The 14319-nt window shown below is 36.3% G+C and overlaps 1 protein-coding gene across 1 annotated transcript in view; it reads left to right on the plus strand.

Annotated features, from left to right (window-relative positions):
• LOC133651768 (uncharacterized) overlaps positions 1-14319 on the plus strand; it is a 31436-nt gene that overhangs the window by 15712 nt on the left and 1405 nt on the right. Inside the window, exons 6-10 of the mRNA XM_062049879.1 lie at positions 826-867; positions 2872-2913; positions 4927-4968; positions 13346-13412; positions 13493-13546. Coding sequence (XP_061905863.1) covers positions 826-867; positions 2872-2913; positions 4927-4968; positions 13346-13412; positions 13493-13546 — 247 coding nt within the window. The remainder of the gene's footprint in view (positions 1-825; positions 868-2871; positions 2914-4926; positions 4969-13345; positions 13413-13492; positions 13547-14319) is intronic.

Below are 14319 nucleotides of genomic sequence, written 5' to 3' on the forward strand. Positions count from 1 at the left end.
GAAGTAATACAAATAACGATTTTCAAAACAAAAGCAGCACCGTTGTATTGCACACTCGACATAGATACTTTTTAAAATTTATTTTGTAATTTATAATTGGCCTCATCATGGCCGCATCCGGCCCGCGGTCCGCAGAATGCCCAGGTCTGCTTTAGAATGTCCTCTGAGTTGGAGAATTTTAGCCGGTTGTCAAAGATGGTACCCAGGTATTTGTACTCCTGGACTACTTCAATAGGCTTCCCGTGGATTGTGGTGTTTTTTGCCACAGCTAATTCTGCTCATTGGAGAAGGTTATCAACATGTCTTTGGTCTTGTTCACGTTCAGTTCCAAATAGCAGCTGCCACACCACTCCACTGAAGAGCTAGTCCGTGGTGATAGACTTAGACTTCCTTCATTGTCATTCAACTTTGAACTTCACAATACAGATAAGAACGGAATTTGACATCTGAAAATACCATATATCCCAATAATTTACTTTTTTTTTCATACATTGTTCTATCCCTTGTATGTAATTTTTTTTTTTGTCATTCTTGTAATTGTTTACCAACTCAGGAAATAAGTCTCTGGACACAGGAGGGCTTTATGGGCAAAACCCAAATGATTTAAATCAGAGCCAATAGTAGTTTAGTTTGTAACTTATTTTGCACAACTGACTTTATTTTGCTCAAAATATTGTATGCAATAAAAGGGAAAAAGGAACAGATTTTCAAGTTTGATTGATTTTGTTATACCACCATCCTATGTTTTTGTTGGATTATAATCATGATCAAAATTGTAATCATTCAATCACATGATCATACTTTTTATTTTTTTTTCTCAAACAGAGAACAACCCAAAGATCAGCTCTACAGCCATCACAGCCATTGGTGAGGTTTCTTCTTTTTCCCCCAGCTGGGGTCTTTTGAGTTTTTCCTTGTCCGGCTGTGGACTTAGATCAGGGGATGTTGTGAGTTTGCGAAGCCCTTTGAGACATCTTTCATACACAAATTTGGATTTTTAGATGCATTTCTTTTGTACTTCTTTCATTCAGTACTAATACTATGCATAAATGATTTTAGAGGTAAGGTAAACGTTGAAAATACAGCCTTTCCTTGATTATTGCAGAGTTTACGTCCCTCCCCCACCACCGCCCCGTGGCACACACATTTCTACGAAGAAGGGATGTGTCGGGTTCAAACACCGAACTATCTATTAAACAAGACAAGAAGCAAGGAATCAAACAGAGACAGGATTCAATTTAGCTCATGAGGAAAGCGCATGTGGACCTGTACCCTCGCACAGTGTCCCCTCACCGCTCTGAGGAACAAGCTCCACGCATCCTCATTATTTGGGCATTTCCTTTAGCCGGTTGTCAAAGATGATACCCAGGTATTTGTACTCCTGGGGCCGTACTTATCAAGCTTCTTAGAATTACTCCTAAGAAGTCTGCTAAGAGTTGACTTAAGAGTAAATAAATTCTTCGCTGAAAGCTGCACTTAAAAGTTAGTTATCAAGCGTCTTACTCACACTTTCAGCGAAGTGTAGGACTGAATCTTAAGTGTCACACTCAGAGCTGAATTACGACATTACTATGTGCCGTAAACGGAATTTTAGGTGACGTCATTTCTGTGTCCATAGAAATGACCAATCACGGAAGGGAATCCGTTGTCTAAGAATAAAGAAATATCTTGGAAATATTTAAGTGGACAATGGGAGTGTATATTTTGACAATAAACTACAAAATAATACAAAACAAACTAGTCCCCGCCGGCACTCACGCTACCGCTCCCTCTCTTCTATCGCCCACACACTCACTGACGTCACCTCACGGCCACACACATACGCTACTGTCATAACATTTTCTTTCCAATTCATTAATTAGGCAACTAATTTGAAACTGGTGTGGGTGGCTCTATATATAGCCCACTGCAGACACATGCAGAAATCAACAAGGAATCGAAAAGTATTAAATCTGTGACAAAAATAATATCCGCTCTGTCTAAACGATACCGTTTGATCAGCTGCTCGTCATCAAAAAAAACCAAACATTGTTCCGTTCCCTGAACGTTGGCGCACGTCTCTCTCGCCTCAGTGCCATCCCCTGCTGGCAACTCCTAACCACTTAAGACACCTCTGAAGGTCTCTTAAATATCGTGGAGAGTAGGAGTGATTCTTAGACTTAAGAACGTTGATAAAAAGCTTTTATTCTTAAGTTTGAGAGTAGGACTAAATTTCGCAAATTCTCAGGACTTAAGTGTAAAATGGCACTCTAAGAAGCTTGATAAGTACGGCCCCTGGACTACTTCAACAGGCTTCCCGTGGATTGTGGTGTTTTTTGCCACAGCTAATTCTGCTTATTGAAGAAGGTTATCAACATGTCTTTGGTCTTGTTCACGTTCAGTTCCAAATATCAGCTGTCACCACTCCACGGAAGAGCTAGTCCGTGGTGATAGACTTAGACTTCCTTCATTGTCATTCAACTTTGAACTTCACAATACAGATAAGAACGGAATTTGACATCTGAAAATACCATATATCCCAATAATTTACTTTTTTTTTTCATACATTGTTCTATCCCTTGTATGTAATTTTTTTTTTGTCATTCTTGTAATTGTTTACCAACTCAGGAAATAAGTCTCTGGACACTTTATGGGCAAAACCCAAATGATTTAAATCAGAGCCAATAGTAGTTTAGTTTGTAACTTATTTTGCACAACTGACTTTATTTTGCTCAAAATATTGTATGCAATAAAAGGGAAAAAGGAACAGATTTTCAAGTTTGATTGATTTTGTTATACCACCATCCTATGTTTTTGTTGGATTATAATCATGATCAAAATTGTAATCATTCAATCACATGATCATACTTTTTATTTTTTTTTCTCAAACAGAGAACAACCCAAAGATCAGCTCTACAGCCATCACAGCCATTGGTGAGGTTTCTTCTTTTTCCCCCAGCTGGGGTCTTTTGAGTTTTTCCTTGTCCGGCTGTGGACTTAGATCAGGGGATGTTGTGAGTTTGCGAAGCCCTTTGAGACATCTTTCATACACAAATTTGGATTTTTAGATGCATTTCTTTTGTACTTCTTTCATTCAGTACTAATACTATGCATAAATGATTTTAGAGGTAAGGTAAACGTTGAAAATACAGCCTTTCCTTGATTATTGCAGAGTTTACGTCCCTCTCCCACCACCGCCCCGTGGCACACACATTTCTACGAAGAAGGGATGTGTCAGGTTCAAATACTGAACTATCTATTAAACAAGACAAGAAGCAAGGAATCAAACAGAGACAGGATTCAATTTAGCTCATGAGGAAAGCGCGTGTGGACCTGTACCCTCGTACAGTGTCCCCTCACCGCTCTGAGGAACAAGCTCCACGCATCCTCATTATTTGGGCATTTCCTTTAGCCGGTTGTCAAAGATGATACCCAGGTATTTGTACTCCTGGGGCCGTACTTATCAAGCTTCTTAGAATTACTCCTAAGAAGTCTGCTAAGAGTTGACTTAAGAGTAAATAAATTATTCGCTGAAAGCTGCGCTTAAAAGTTAGTTATCAAGCGTCTTACTCATACTTTCAGCCAAGTGTAGGACTGAATCTTAAGTGTCACACTCAGAGCTGAATTACGACATTACTATGTGCCGTAAACGGAATTTTAGGTGACGTCATTTCTGTGTCCATAGAAATGACCAATCACGGAAGGGAATCCGTTGTCTAAGAATAAAGAAATATCTTGGAAATATTTAAGTGGACAATGGGAGTGTATATTTTGACAATAAACTACAAAATAATACAAAACAAACTAGTCCCCGTCGGCACTCACGCTACCGCTCCCTCTCTTCTATCGCCCACACACTCACTGACGTCACTCACCTCACGGCCACACACATACGCTACTGTCATAACATTTTCTTTCCAATTCATTAATTAGGCAACTAATTTGAAACTGGTGTGGGTGGCTCTATATATACTAGCCCACTGCAGACACATGCAGAAATCAACAAGGAATCGAAAAGTATTAAATCTGTGACAAAAATAATATCCGCTCTGTATAAACGATACAGTTTGATCAGCTGCTCGTCATCAAAAAAAAAAAAACATTGTTCCGTTCCCTGAACGTTGGCACACGTCTCTCTCGCCTCAGTGCCATCCCCTGCTGGCAACTCCTAACCACTTAAGACACCTCTGAAGGTCTCTTAAATATCGTGGAGAGTAGGAGTGATTCTTAGACTTAAGAACGTTGATAAAAAGCTTTTATTCTTAAGTTTGAGAGTAGGACTAAATTTCGCAAATTCTCAGGACTTAAGTGTAAAATGGCACTCTAAGAAGCTTGATAAGTACGGCCCCTGGACTACTTCAACAGGCTTCCCGTGGATTGTGGTGTTTTTTGCCACAGTTAATTCTGCTTATTGAAGAAGGTTATCAACATGTCTTTGGTCTTGTTCACGTTCAGTTCCAAATATCAGCTGTCACCACTCCACTGAAGAGCTAATCCGTGGTGATAGACTTAGACTTCCTTCATTGTCATTCAACTTTGAACTTCACAATACAGATAAGAACGGAATTTGACATCTCAAAATACCATATATCCCAATAATTTACTTTTTTTTTTTTTCATACATTGTTCTATCCCTTGTATGTAATTATTTTTTTTTGTCATTCTTATAATTGTTTACCAACTCAGGAAATAAGTTTCTGGACACTTTATGGGCAAAACCCAAATGATTTAAATCAGAGCCAATAGTAGCTTAGTTTGTAACTTATTTTGCACAACTGACTTTATTTTGCTCAAAATATTGTATGCAATAAAAGGGAAAAAGGAACAGATTTTCAAATTTGATTGATATTGTTACACCACCATCCTATTGTTTGTTGGATTATAATCATGATCAAAATTGTAATCATTCAATCACATGATCATACTTTTTTTTTTTTTCTCAAACAGAGAACAACACAAAGATCAGCTCTACAGCCATCACAGCCATTGGTGAGGTTTCTTCTTTTTCCCCCAGCTGGGGTCTTTTGAGTTTTTCCTTGTCCGGCTGTGGACTTAGATCAGGGGATGTTGTGAGTTTGCGAAGCCCTTTGAGACATCTTTCATACAAAAATTTGGATTTTTAGATGCATTTCTTTTGTACTTCTTTCATTCAGTACTAATACTATGCATAAATGATTTTAGAGGTAAGGTAAATGTTGAAAATACAGCCTTTCCTTGATTATTGCAGAGTTTACGTCCCTCCCCCACCACCGCCCCGTGGCACACACATTTCTACGAAGAAGGGATGTGTCGGGTTCAAACACCGAACTATCTATTAAACAAGACAAGAAGCAAGGAATCAAACAGAGACAGGATTCAATTTAGCTCATGAGAGCGTGTGTGGACCTGTACCCTCGTACAGTGTCCCCCCACCGCTCTAAAGAACAAGCTCCACACATCCTCATTTTTTTTGGCATTTCCTGATTACATAGCTGCAGCTGCTTCTAAGGGGAGGGGGTCATAAACAGCTGCTGCACTGGCTCATAAACAGTTCAAAGAAAAAGGTGCTTGGAGCGGTGTCAGGTTTGCCTCCTCTCTGCTTGTAGATTTCGGGTCCTTCCTGTGGCAGTCCAATAGATCAGAGAAACCGACACCTCCACGGCGCATTCTATCGCGCACAGTGGATGAGATCAAAGACACCTTTTGTCTTCATGCAGGGCAACCTGAACTAGCAAACAAGTTGTGTGATAACTTATATACAATTATTCTGACAGGATGTTATTTATTCTATGATTTTTATGAATATCAGAGAGATCTAGGCCCACCAAAAAAGGGGGGCCACCGGGGATGTGGGGATGGTTTTATGACCGGAAGTGAGGGGGGTTTATGATCCCCCAGGAAGTGGGCGTGGCCTCCATGGACCCTCTAATTAAGGGGGGCTAGCCGTGGATTTGATTTATGACCCCAGGAAGTAGGCATGGCCTAAACCTGAAACAGGAACTGTACATCATATCCGGCAGCCATTTTAATTGTGTAGTTTTTTTAAAGCTGTCCACCATCTTGGTTGTAGTCCTTAATGATTCATGACTTTTACACAACCCCGGTAGCCCCCCTTTTTTGTTGGCCCTAAATCTCTCTCTAATATCATGTGCATTTAAAGTGTTTATAAGCCCGCTGCACACTTATAAACACTTCCTATGCTCTTAAAACACTCAATACACTCTAAAACGTACATCATTTTTCGCATGAAAACATAAACGGGTGCTAAATCTCAATGGTGCTTTAAAATCCGTGATGCACCCAGATTGCAGTAAGTGATCCCCAAAATGGCAAGGGAATCGTTTTTTTCTTAAGCTATACAAAAAATTGAGGTTGGACCCGAACCACTATCACGTCCAATAAGATCAGTAAGGGGACAATATTAATATTACAGTATTGACGTACAAGGGAACGCCAGTTTCACTATATATACAATGCTATATAGAATAGAATAGAAAGTACTTTATTGATCCCTGGGGGAAATTCAGCACCACATTTCGCTCACAATAGACAATAAACACTTAGGTATTTTTTACATGTGAATAATATAAATAGTCTATTATACAGCATTATTCACATGTGAATAATATATAATAGTCTATTATACAGCATTATTCACATGTGAATAACATAAATAAAGTCTATTGTACAGCATTATTCACATGTGAATAATATAAATACAGTCTATTATACAGCATTATTCACATGTGAATAACATAATAAAGTATTATACAGCATTATTCACATGTGAATAATATAAATAAAGTCTATTATACAGCATTATTCACATGTGAATAATGCGAATAATATAAATAAAGTCTATTATACAGCATTATTCACATGTGAATAATATAAATACAGTCTATTATACAGCATTATTCACATGTGAATAATATAAATACAGTCTATTATACAGCATTATTCACATGTGAATAACATAAAAAAGTCTATTATACAGCATTATTCACATGTGAATAACATAAATACAGTCTATTATACAGCATTATTCACATGTGAATAACATAAAGTATTATACAGCATTATTCACATGTGAATAACATAAATAGTCTATTATACAGCATTATTCACATGTGAATAATGTAAATACAGTATATTATACAGCATTATTCACATGTGAATAATGCTGTATAATAGACTATTTATGTTATTCACATGTGAATAATGCTGTATAATACTTTGTTATTCACATGTGAATAATATAAATAAAGTCTATTATACAGCATTATTCACATGTGAATAATATAAATAGTCTATTATACAGCATTATTCACATGTGAATAACATAAAAAAAAGTCTATTATACAGCATTATTCACATGTGAATAATATAAATACAGTCTATTATACAGCATTATTCACATGTGAATAATATAAATACAGTATATTATACAGCATTATTCACATGTGAATAACATAAATACAGTCTATTATACAGCATTATTCACATGTGAATAATATAAATACAGTCTATTATACAGCATTATTCATATGTGAATAATATAAATAAAGTCTATTATACAGCATTATTCACATGTGAATAATATAAATAAAGTCTATTATACAGCATTATTCACATGTGAATAATATAAATACAGTCTATTATACAGCATTATTCACATGTGAATAACATAAAAAAGTCTATTATACAGCATTATTCACATGTGAATAACATAAATACAGTCTATTATACAGCATTATTCACATGTGAATAACATAAAGTATTATACAGCATTATTCACTTGTGAATAACATAAATAGTCTATTATACAGCATTATTCACATGTGAATAATGTAAATACAGTATATTATACAGCATTATTCACATGTGAATAATGCTGTATAATAGACTGTATTTACATTATTCACATGTGAATAATGCTGTATAATACTTTGTTATTCACATGTGAATAATATAAATAAAGTCTATTATACAGCATTATTCACATGTGAATAATATAAATACAGTCTATTATACAGCATTATTCACATGTGAATAACATAAAAAAAGTCTATTATACAGCATTATTCACATGTGAATAATATAAATACAGCCTATTATACAGCATTATTCACATGTGAATAATATAAATACAGTATATTATACAGCATTATTCACATGTGAATAACATAAATACAGTCTATTATACAGCATTATTCACATGTGAATAACATAAAAAAGTCTATTATACAGCATTATTCACATGTGGATAACATAAATAAAGTATTATACAGCATTATTCACATGTGAATAATATAAATACAGTCTATTATACAGCATTATTCACATGTGAATAATATAAATACAGTCTATTATACAGCATTATTCACATGTGAATAATATAAATGCAGTCTATTATACAGCATTATTCACATGTGAATAATATAAAATAGTCTATTATACAGCATTATTCACATGTGAATAACATAAATAAAGTCTATTATACAGCATTATTCACATGTGAATAATATAAATACAGTCTATTATACAGCATTATTCACATGTGAATAATATAAATAGTCTATTATACAGCATTATTCACATGTGAATAATATAAATACAGCCTATTATACAGCATTATTCACATGTGAATAATATAAATACAGTATATTATACAGCATTATTCACATGTGAATAACATAAATACAGTCTATTATACAGCATTATTCACATGTGAATAACATAAAAAAGTCTATTATACAGCATTATTCACATGTGGATAACATAAATAAAGTATTATACAGCATTATTCACATGTGAATAATATAAATACAGTCTATTATACAGCATTATTCACATGTGAATAATATAAATACAGTCTATTATACAGCATTATTCACATGTGAATAATATAAATGCAGTCTATTATACAGCATTATTCACATGTGAATAATATAAAATAGTCTATTATACAGCATTATTCACATGTGAATAACATAAATAAAGTCTATTATACAGCATTATTCACATGTGAATAATATAAATAGTCTATTATACAGCATTATTCACATGTGAATAATATAAATAGTCTATTATACAGCATTATTCACATGTGAATAATATAAATACAGTCTATTATACAGCATTATTCACATGTGAATAATATAAATAGTCTATTATACAGCATTATTCACATGTGAATAATATAAATACAGTCTATTATACAGCATTATTCACATGTGAATAATATAAATACAGTCTATTATACAGCATTATTCACATGTGAATAACATAAATAAAGTCTATTATACAGCATTATTCACATGTGAATAACATAAATAGTCTATTATACAGCATTATTCACATGTGAATAATATAAATACATTATACATTTACGGTACATGTACCGTAAATGTATATACTGTATATACATTTATGCTGTCATGAGTTTTATTTTAATCAGAATAATCCCACTTTTGAATTTGAATTCATCATAATTGATAATAGCTATTGCTCGCTTTCTTAACTTACTCTAAAAGAGCCCAATATTTAGACACAAATGCAATTTTATTGTCAGAACGTCATACAGTACCATTTTTTAAATGTCTTACTTGAATGCACGTTATTCACTTGCTGAATACGTAGAAACCGTTTTATCTTAAATCCCAACTGGGAGTATTTTTGGTGAAAGTTGCCAGCCAGCAAACAAGTTGGAGTCACTAACTCATCTTCGCACTGTTGTATGCATTCACCTGATCACTAACCGTAGTACGAACCTTTCACGATTAAGATAAGGAGCATGCCCAGTCCAAATAAAAATGCCTGATTATTCTGCGTGTATACATGATTAATACGATCATTTTTTTGGGATTAATCACATGAGTAAACCTGTTATTTTTGACAGCAAGCATGCAAGTGACGTTTGGGCCTGTGTGCGTTTGTATAAAGATCTCATTTGACTTGTAATCCAAACAGTCAGCTGATAAAAAAATCAGCTATATTAAAAGAAAAAAAAAGTAATTTGGTCTAATTCGGCCTGCATAGTCTTTATGAGCGCCAAATGTCAGCAAAATCTATCATTTTGATGAAAACTTGTTTGTTCCATTTTTGAGATGAGAGGTTCTCCATCAGTCGCTTCTGAAGTTGTCTGTTTTTTTATGTCACGAAGGATAAACCTCCTTCCTCAAGGACACGATATCCTGTACTGGATAATATACACCCACTTTGAAACAGGCAGTGAAATTAGTGAACAATGGTATAACATGAAACCATAAATATTATACATTAAATATATCAAACAATATTATACAAACCCCGTTTCAATATGAGTTGGGAAATTGTGTTAGATGTAAATATAAACAGAATACAATGATTTGCAAATCCTTTTCAAGCCATATTCAGTTGAATATGCTACAAAGACAACATATTTGATGTTCAAACTGGTAAATAATCATTAACTTTAGGATTTGATGGCAGCAACACGTGACAAAGAAGTTGGGAAAGGTGGCAATAAATACTGATAAAGTTGAGGAATGCTCATCAAACACTTATTTGGAACATCCCACAGGTGTGCAGGCTAATTGGGAACAGGTGGGTGCCATGATTGGGTATAAAAACAGCTTCCCAAAAAATGCTCAGTCTTTCACAAGAAAGGATGGGGCGAGGTACACCACTTTGTCCACAACTGCGTGAGCAAATAGTCAAACAGTTTAAGAACAACGTTTCTCAAAGTGCAATTGCAAGAAATGTAGGGATTTCAACATCTACGCTCCGTAATATCATCAAAAGGTTCAGAGAATCTGGAGAAATCACTGCACGTAAGCGGCATGGCCGGAAACCAACATTGAATGACCGTGACCTTCCATCCCTCAGACGGCACTGTATCAAAAACCCACATCAATCTCTAAAGGATATCACCACATGGGCTCAGGAACACTTCAGAAAACCACTGTCAGTAACTACAGTTGGTCGCTACATCTGTAAGTGCAAGTTAAAGCTCTACTATGCAAAGCGAAAGCCATTTATCAACAACACCCAGAAACGCCGCCGGCTTCTCCGGGCCCGAGATCATCTAAGATGGACTCATGCAAAGTGGAAAAGTGTTCTGTGGTCTGACGAGTCCACATTTCAAATTGTTTTTGGAAATTTTCGACACCGTGTCATCCGGACCAAAGGGGAAGCGAACCATCCAGACTGTTATCGACGCAAAGTTCAAAAGCCAGCATGTGTGATGGTATGGGGGTGCATTAGTGCCCAAGACATGGGTAACTTACACATCTGTGAAGGCACCATTAAAGGCCTACTGAAATGATTTTTTTAAATTTTTAAACGGGAATAGCAGATCCATTCTGTGTGTCATACTTGATCATTTCGCGATATTGCCATATTTTTGCTGAAAGGATTTAGTAGAGAAAATCGACGATAAAGTTTGCAACTTTTGCTCGCTGATAAAAAAAAAAAGCCTTGCCTGTAGCGGAAGTAGTGTGACGTCACAGGAGCTAGTATTCCTCACAATTCCCCGTTGTTTACAATGGAGTGAGAGAGATTCGGACCGAGAAAGTGATGATTACCCCATTAATTTGAGCGAGGATGAAAGATTCGTAGATGAGGAACGTTACAGTGAAGGACTTGAGAGGCAGTGATGGACGTATCTTTTTTCGCTCTGACCGTAACTTAGGTACAAGCTGGCTCATTGGATTCCACACTCTCTCCTTTTTTTATTGTGGATCACGGATTTGTATTTTAAACCACCTGGGATACTATATCCTCTTGAAAATGAGAGTCGAGAACGCGAAATGGACGTTCAGTGCCTTTTATCTCCACGACAATACATCGGCGAAATGCTTTAGCTACGAGCTAACGTGATAGCATCGTGCTTTAACTGCATATAGAAACAAAAAAATAAACCCCTGACTGGAAGTATAGATAGAAAATCAACAATACTATTAAACCGTGGACATGTAAATACACGGTTAATGCTTTCCAGGCTGGTGAAGGTTAACAATGCTGTGCTAACGACGCCATTGAAGCTAACTTAGCAACGGGACCTCACAGAGCTATGCTAAAAACATTAGCTCTCCACCTACGCCAGCAAGCCCTCATCTACTCATCAACACCCGTGCTCACCTGCGTTCCAGCGATCGGCAGAAGGACGAAGGACTTCACCCGGTGCGTTTGGCGGCCCGGAGACGTAGGAAGTCAAGGTGAGGTCGGCGGCTAGCGCTCCAACAAAGTCCTCCTGGTTGTGTTGCTGTAGTCCGCTGCTAATACACCGATCCCACCTACAACTGTCTTCTTTGCAGCCTTCATTGTTCATTAAACAAATTGCAAAAGATGTCCAGAATACTGTGGAATTATGAAATGAAAACAGAGCTTTTTGTATAGGATTCTACGGGTACCATAACTTCCGTTACTCTGACTTCGTAACGCGCATACGTCGTCATACCGCGACGTTTCAGCCGGATATTTCCCGGGAAGTTTAAAATGTCACTTTATAAGTTAACCCGGCCGTATTGGCATGTGTTGCAATGTTAAGATTTCATCATTGATATATAAACTATCAGACTGCGTGGTCGGTAGTAGTGGCTTTCAGTAGGCCTTTAATGCTGAAAGGTACATACAGGTTTTGGAACAACATATGCTGCCATCTAAGCGCCGTCTTTTTCATGGACGCCCCTGCTTATTTCAGCAAGACAATGCCAAGCCACATTCAGCACGTGTTACAACAGCGTGGCTTCGTAAAAAAAAGAGTGCGGGTACTTTCCTGGCCCGCCTGCAGTCCAGACCTGTCTCCCATGGAAAATGTGTGGCGCATTATGAAGCGTAAAATACCACAGCGGAGACCCCCGGACTGTTGGACGACTGAAGCTCTACATAAAACAAGAATGGGAAAGAATTCCACTTTCAAAGCTTCAACAATTATTTTCCTCAGTTCCCAATCGTTTATTGAGTGTTGCTAAAAGAAAAGGTGATGTAACACAGTGGTGAACATGCCCTTTCCCAACTACTTTGGCACGTGTTGAAGCCATGAAGTTCTAAGTTAATTATTATTTGCAAAAAAAAAATAAAGTTTATGAGTTAGAACATCAAATATGTTGTCTTTGTAGTGCATTCAATTGAATATGGCTTGAAAAGGATTTGCAAATCATTGTATTCCGTTTATATTTACATCTAACACCATTTCCCAACTCATATGGAAACGGGGTTTGTAAACTCCTGTCTACTATGAGCAAATATGGTATTATTGGTTTTGCCGTGTTAAAATTCATGATGGCTTAACTCCAACGCATAATATCAATTATAATGGAATAGTTTGAAAAGAAAACGAAGCTTTGGAATTCCCACTGTGAATGGCGACATCTAAAGTGTGTGGTGTTCTCTTTCCTGCCAGCGGTGTCCATGGTGTTTGTGGTGTTTGTGGTGTTGGGGTGCCTTTGTCGCAAATGGAAGAAAGACAGGTGACATGAGGCTCTTTAAATTTCTCCTCCCACTTTACTGTCAAGATGTTTTCTAGTAATGTGTTTTTTCTGTATGGCAGAACGCAAAGTGATGCAACATTTCCTGAATATCTGAAAACAATGATCCAAGAAAGGTGAGCACACATTTGCGTAACAATATTCTCAAATGTATTTTTTTTTTTAAAAAAAGAATGTTTACTGTTACAAATACGCCGTCAGGCTGAATAGATGACAAAGTGACACTGGTCAGGGGCTCAGTGATTGTTTTTTTTTATAAAGAAAACTTGTTGCTTCTCAAAACCGATAACATGTCTTACCTATTTTTTTTTTTTTTTAAATTAAATTTAAACAAGTAAAATTATTTTTTTTAAATTACACATTTGAAACACTTCCTTGAGGTCTACATAACATTTAATAGTGCTGCTTTGGTCAACATTTTGCATGGATTTCGTTTTACAGATCATCTTCAAGCCGTCTGACTCTTCGGAAAACACAAGGGCTGCACAATTTTGAGAAAAAAAACCTAATTGCCATTTTTCTCTCCAAATTTGATGTTTATATTTTATACACATGCTTATATCTAATAATAAGTGAAATAATGGAATTATATTCATGTAGCGAGACTCAAAGCGCTTTACATAGTGAAACCAGTTATCTACATCTTTGAAGGGGAACTGCACTTGTTAGGTTCAAACACTGATGACATCTATTAAGCAAGACAAGAAGCAAGGAATTAAACAGAGACAGAATTAAATTTGGCTCAATTGAGGAGAGATGTCTGGACTGTACTCTTGCACAGTCTCACCACGCTCTGACGAACGATTGTACGCCTCCTCTTTTATTTGGACTTTCCCTGACTACATGGCAACAGCTGTTTCTAAGGGACGGGGGTCGTAAACAGCCATTG

The sequence above is a fragment of the Entelurus aequoreus genome, linkage group LG06, assembly GCF_033978785.1.
Source record: "Entelurus aequoreus isolate RoL-2023_Sb linkage group LG06, RoL_Eaeq_v1.1, whole genome shotgun sequence".
Taxonomy (NCBI): Eukaryota; Metazoa; Chordata; class Actinopteri; order Syngnathiformes; family Syngnathidae; genus Entelurus; species Entelurus aequoreus.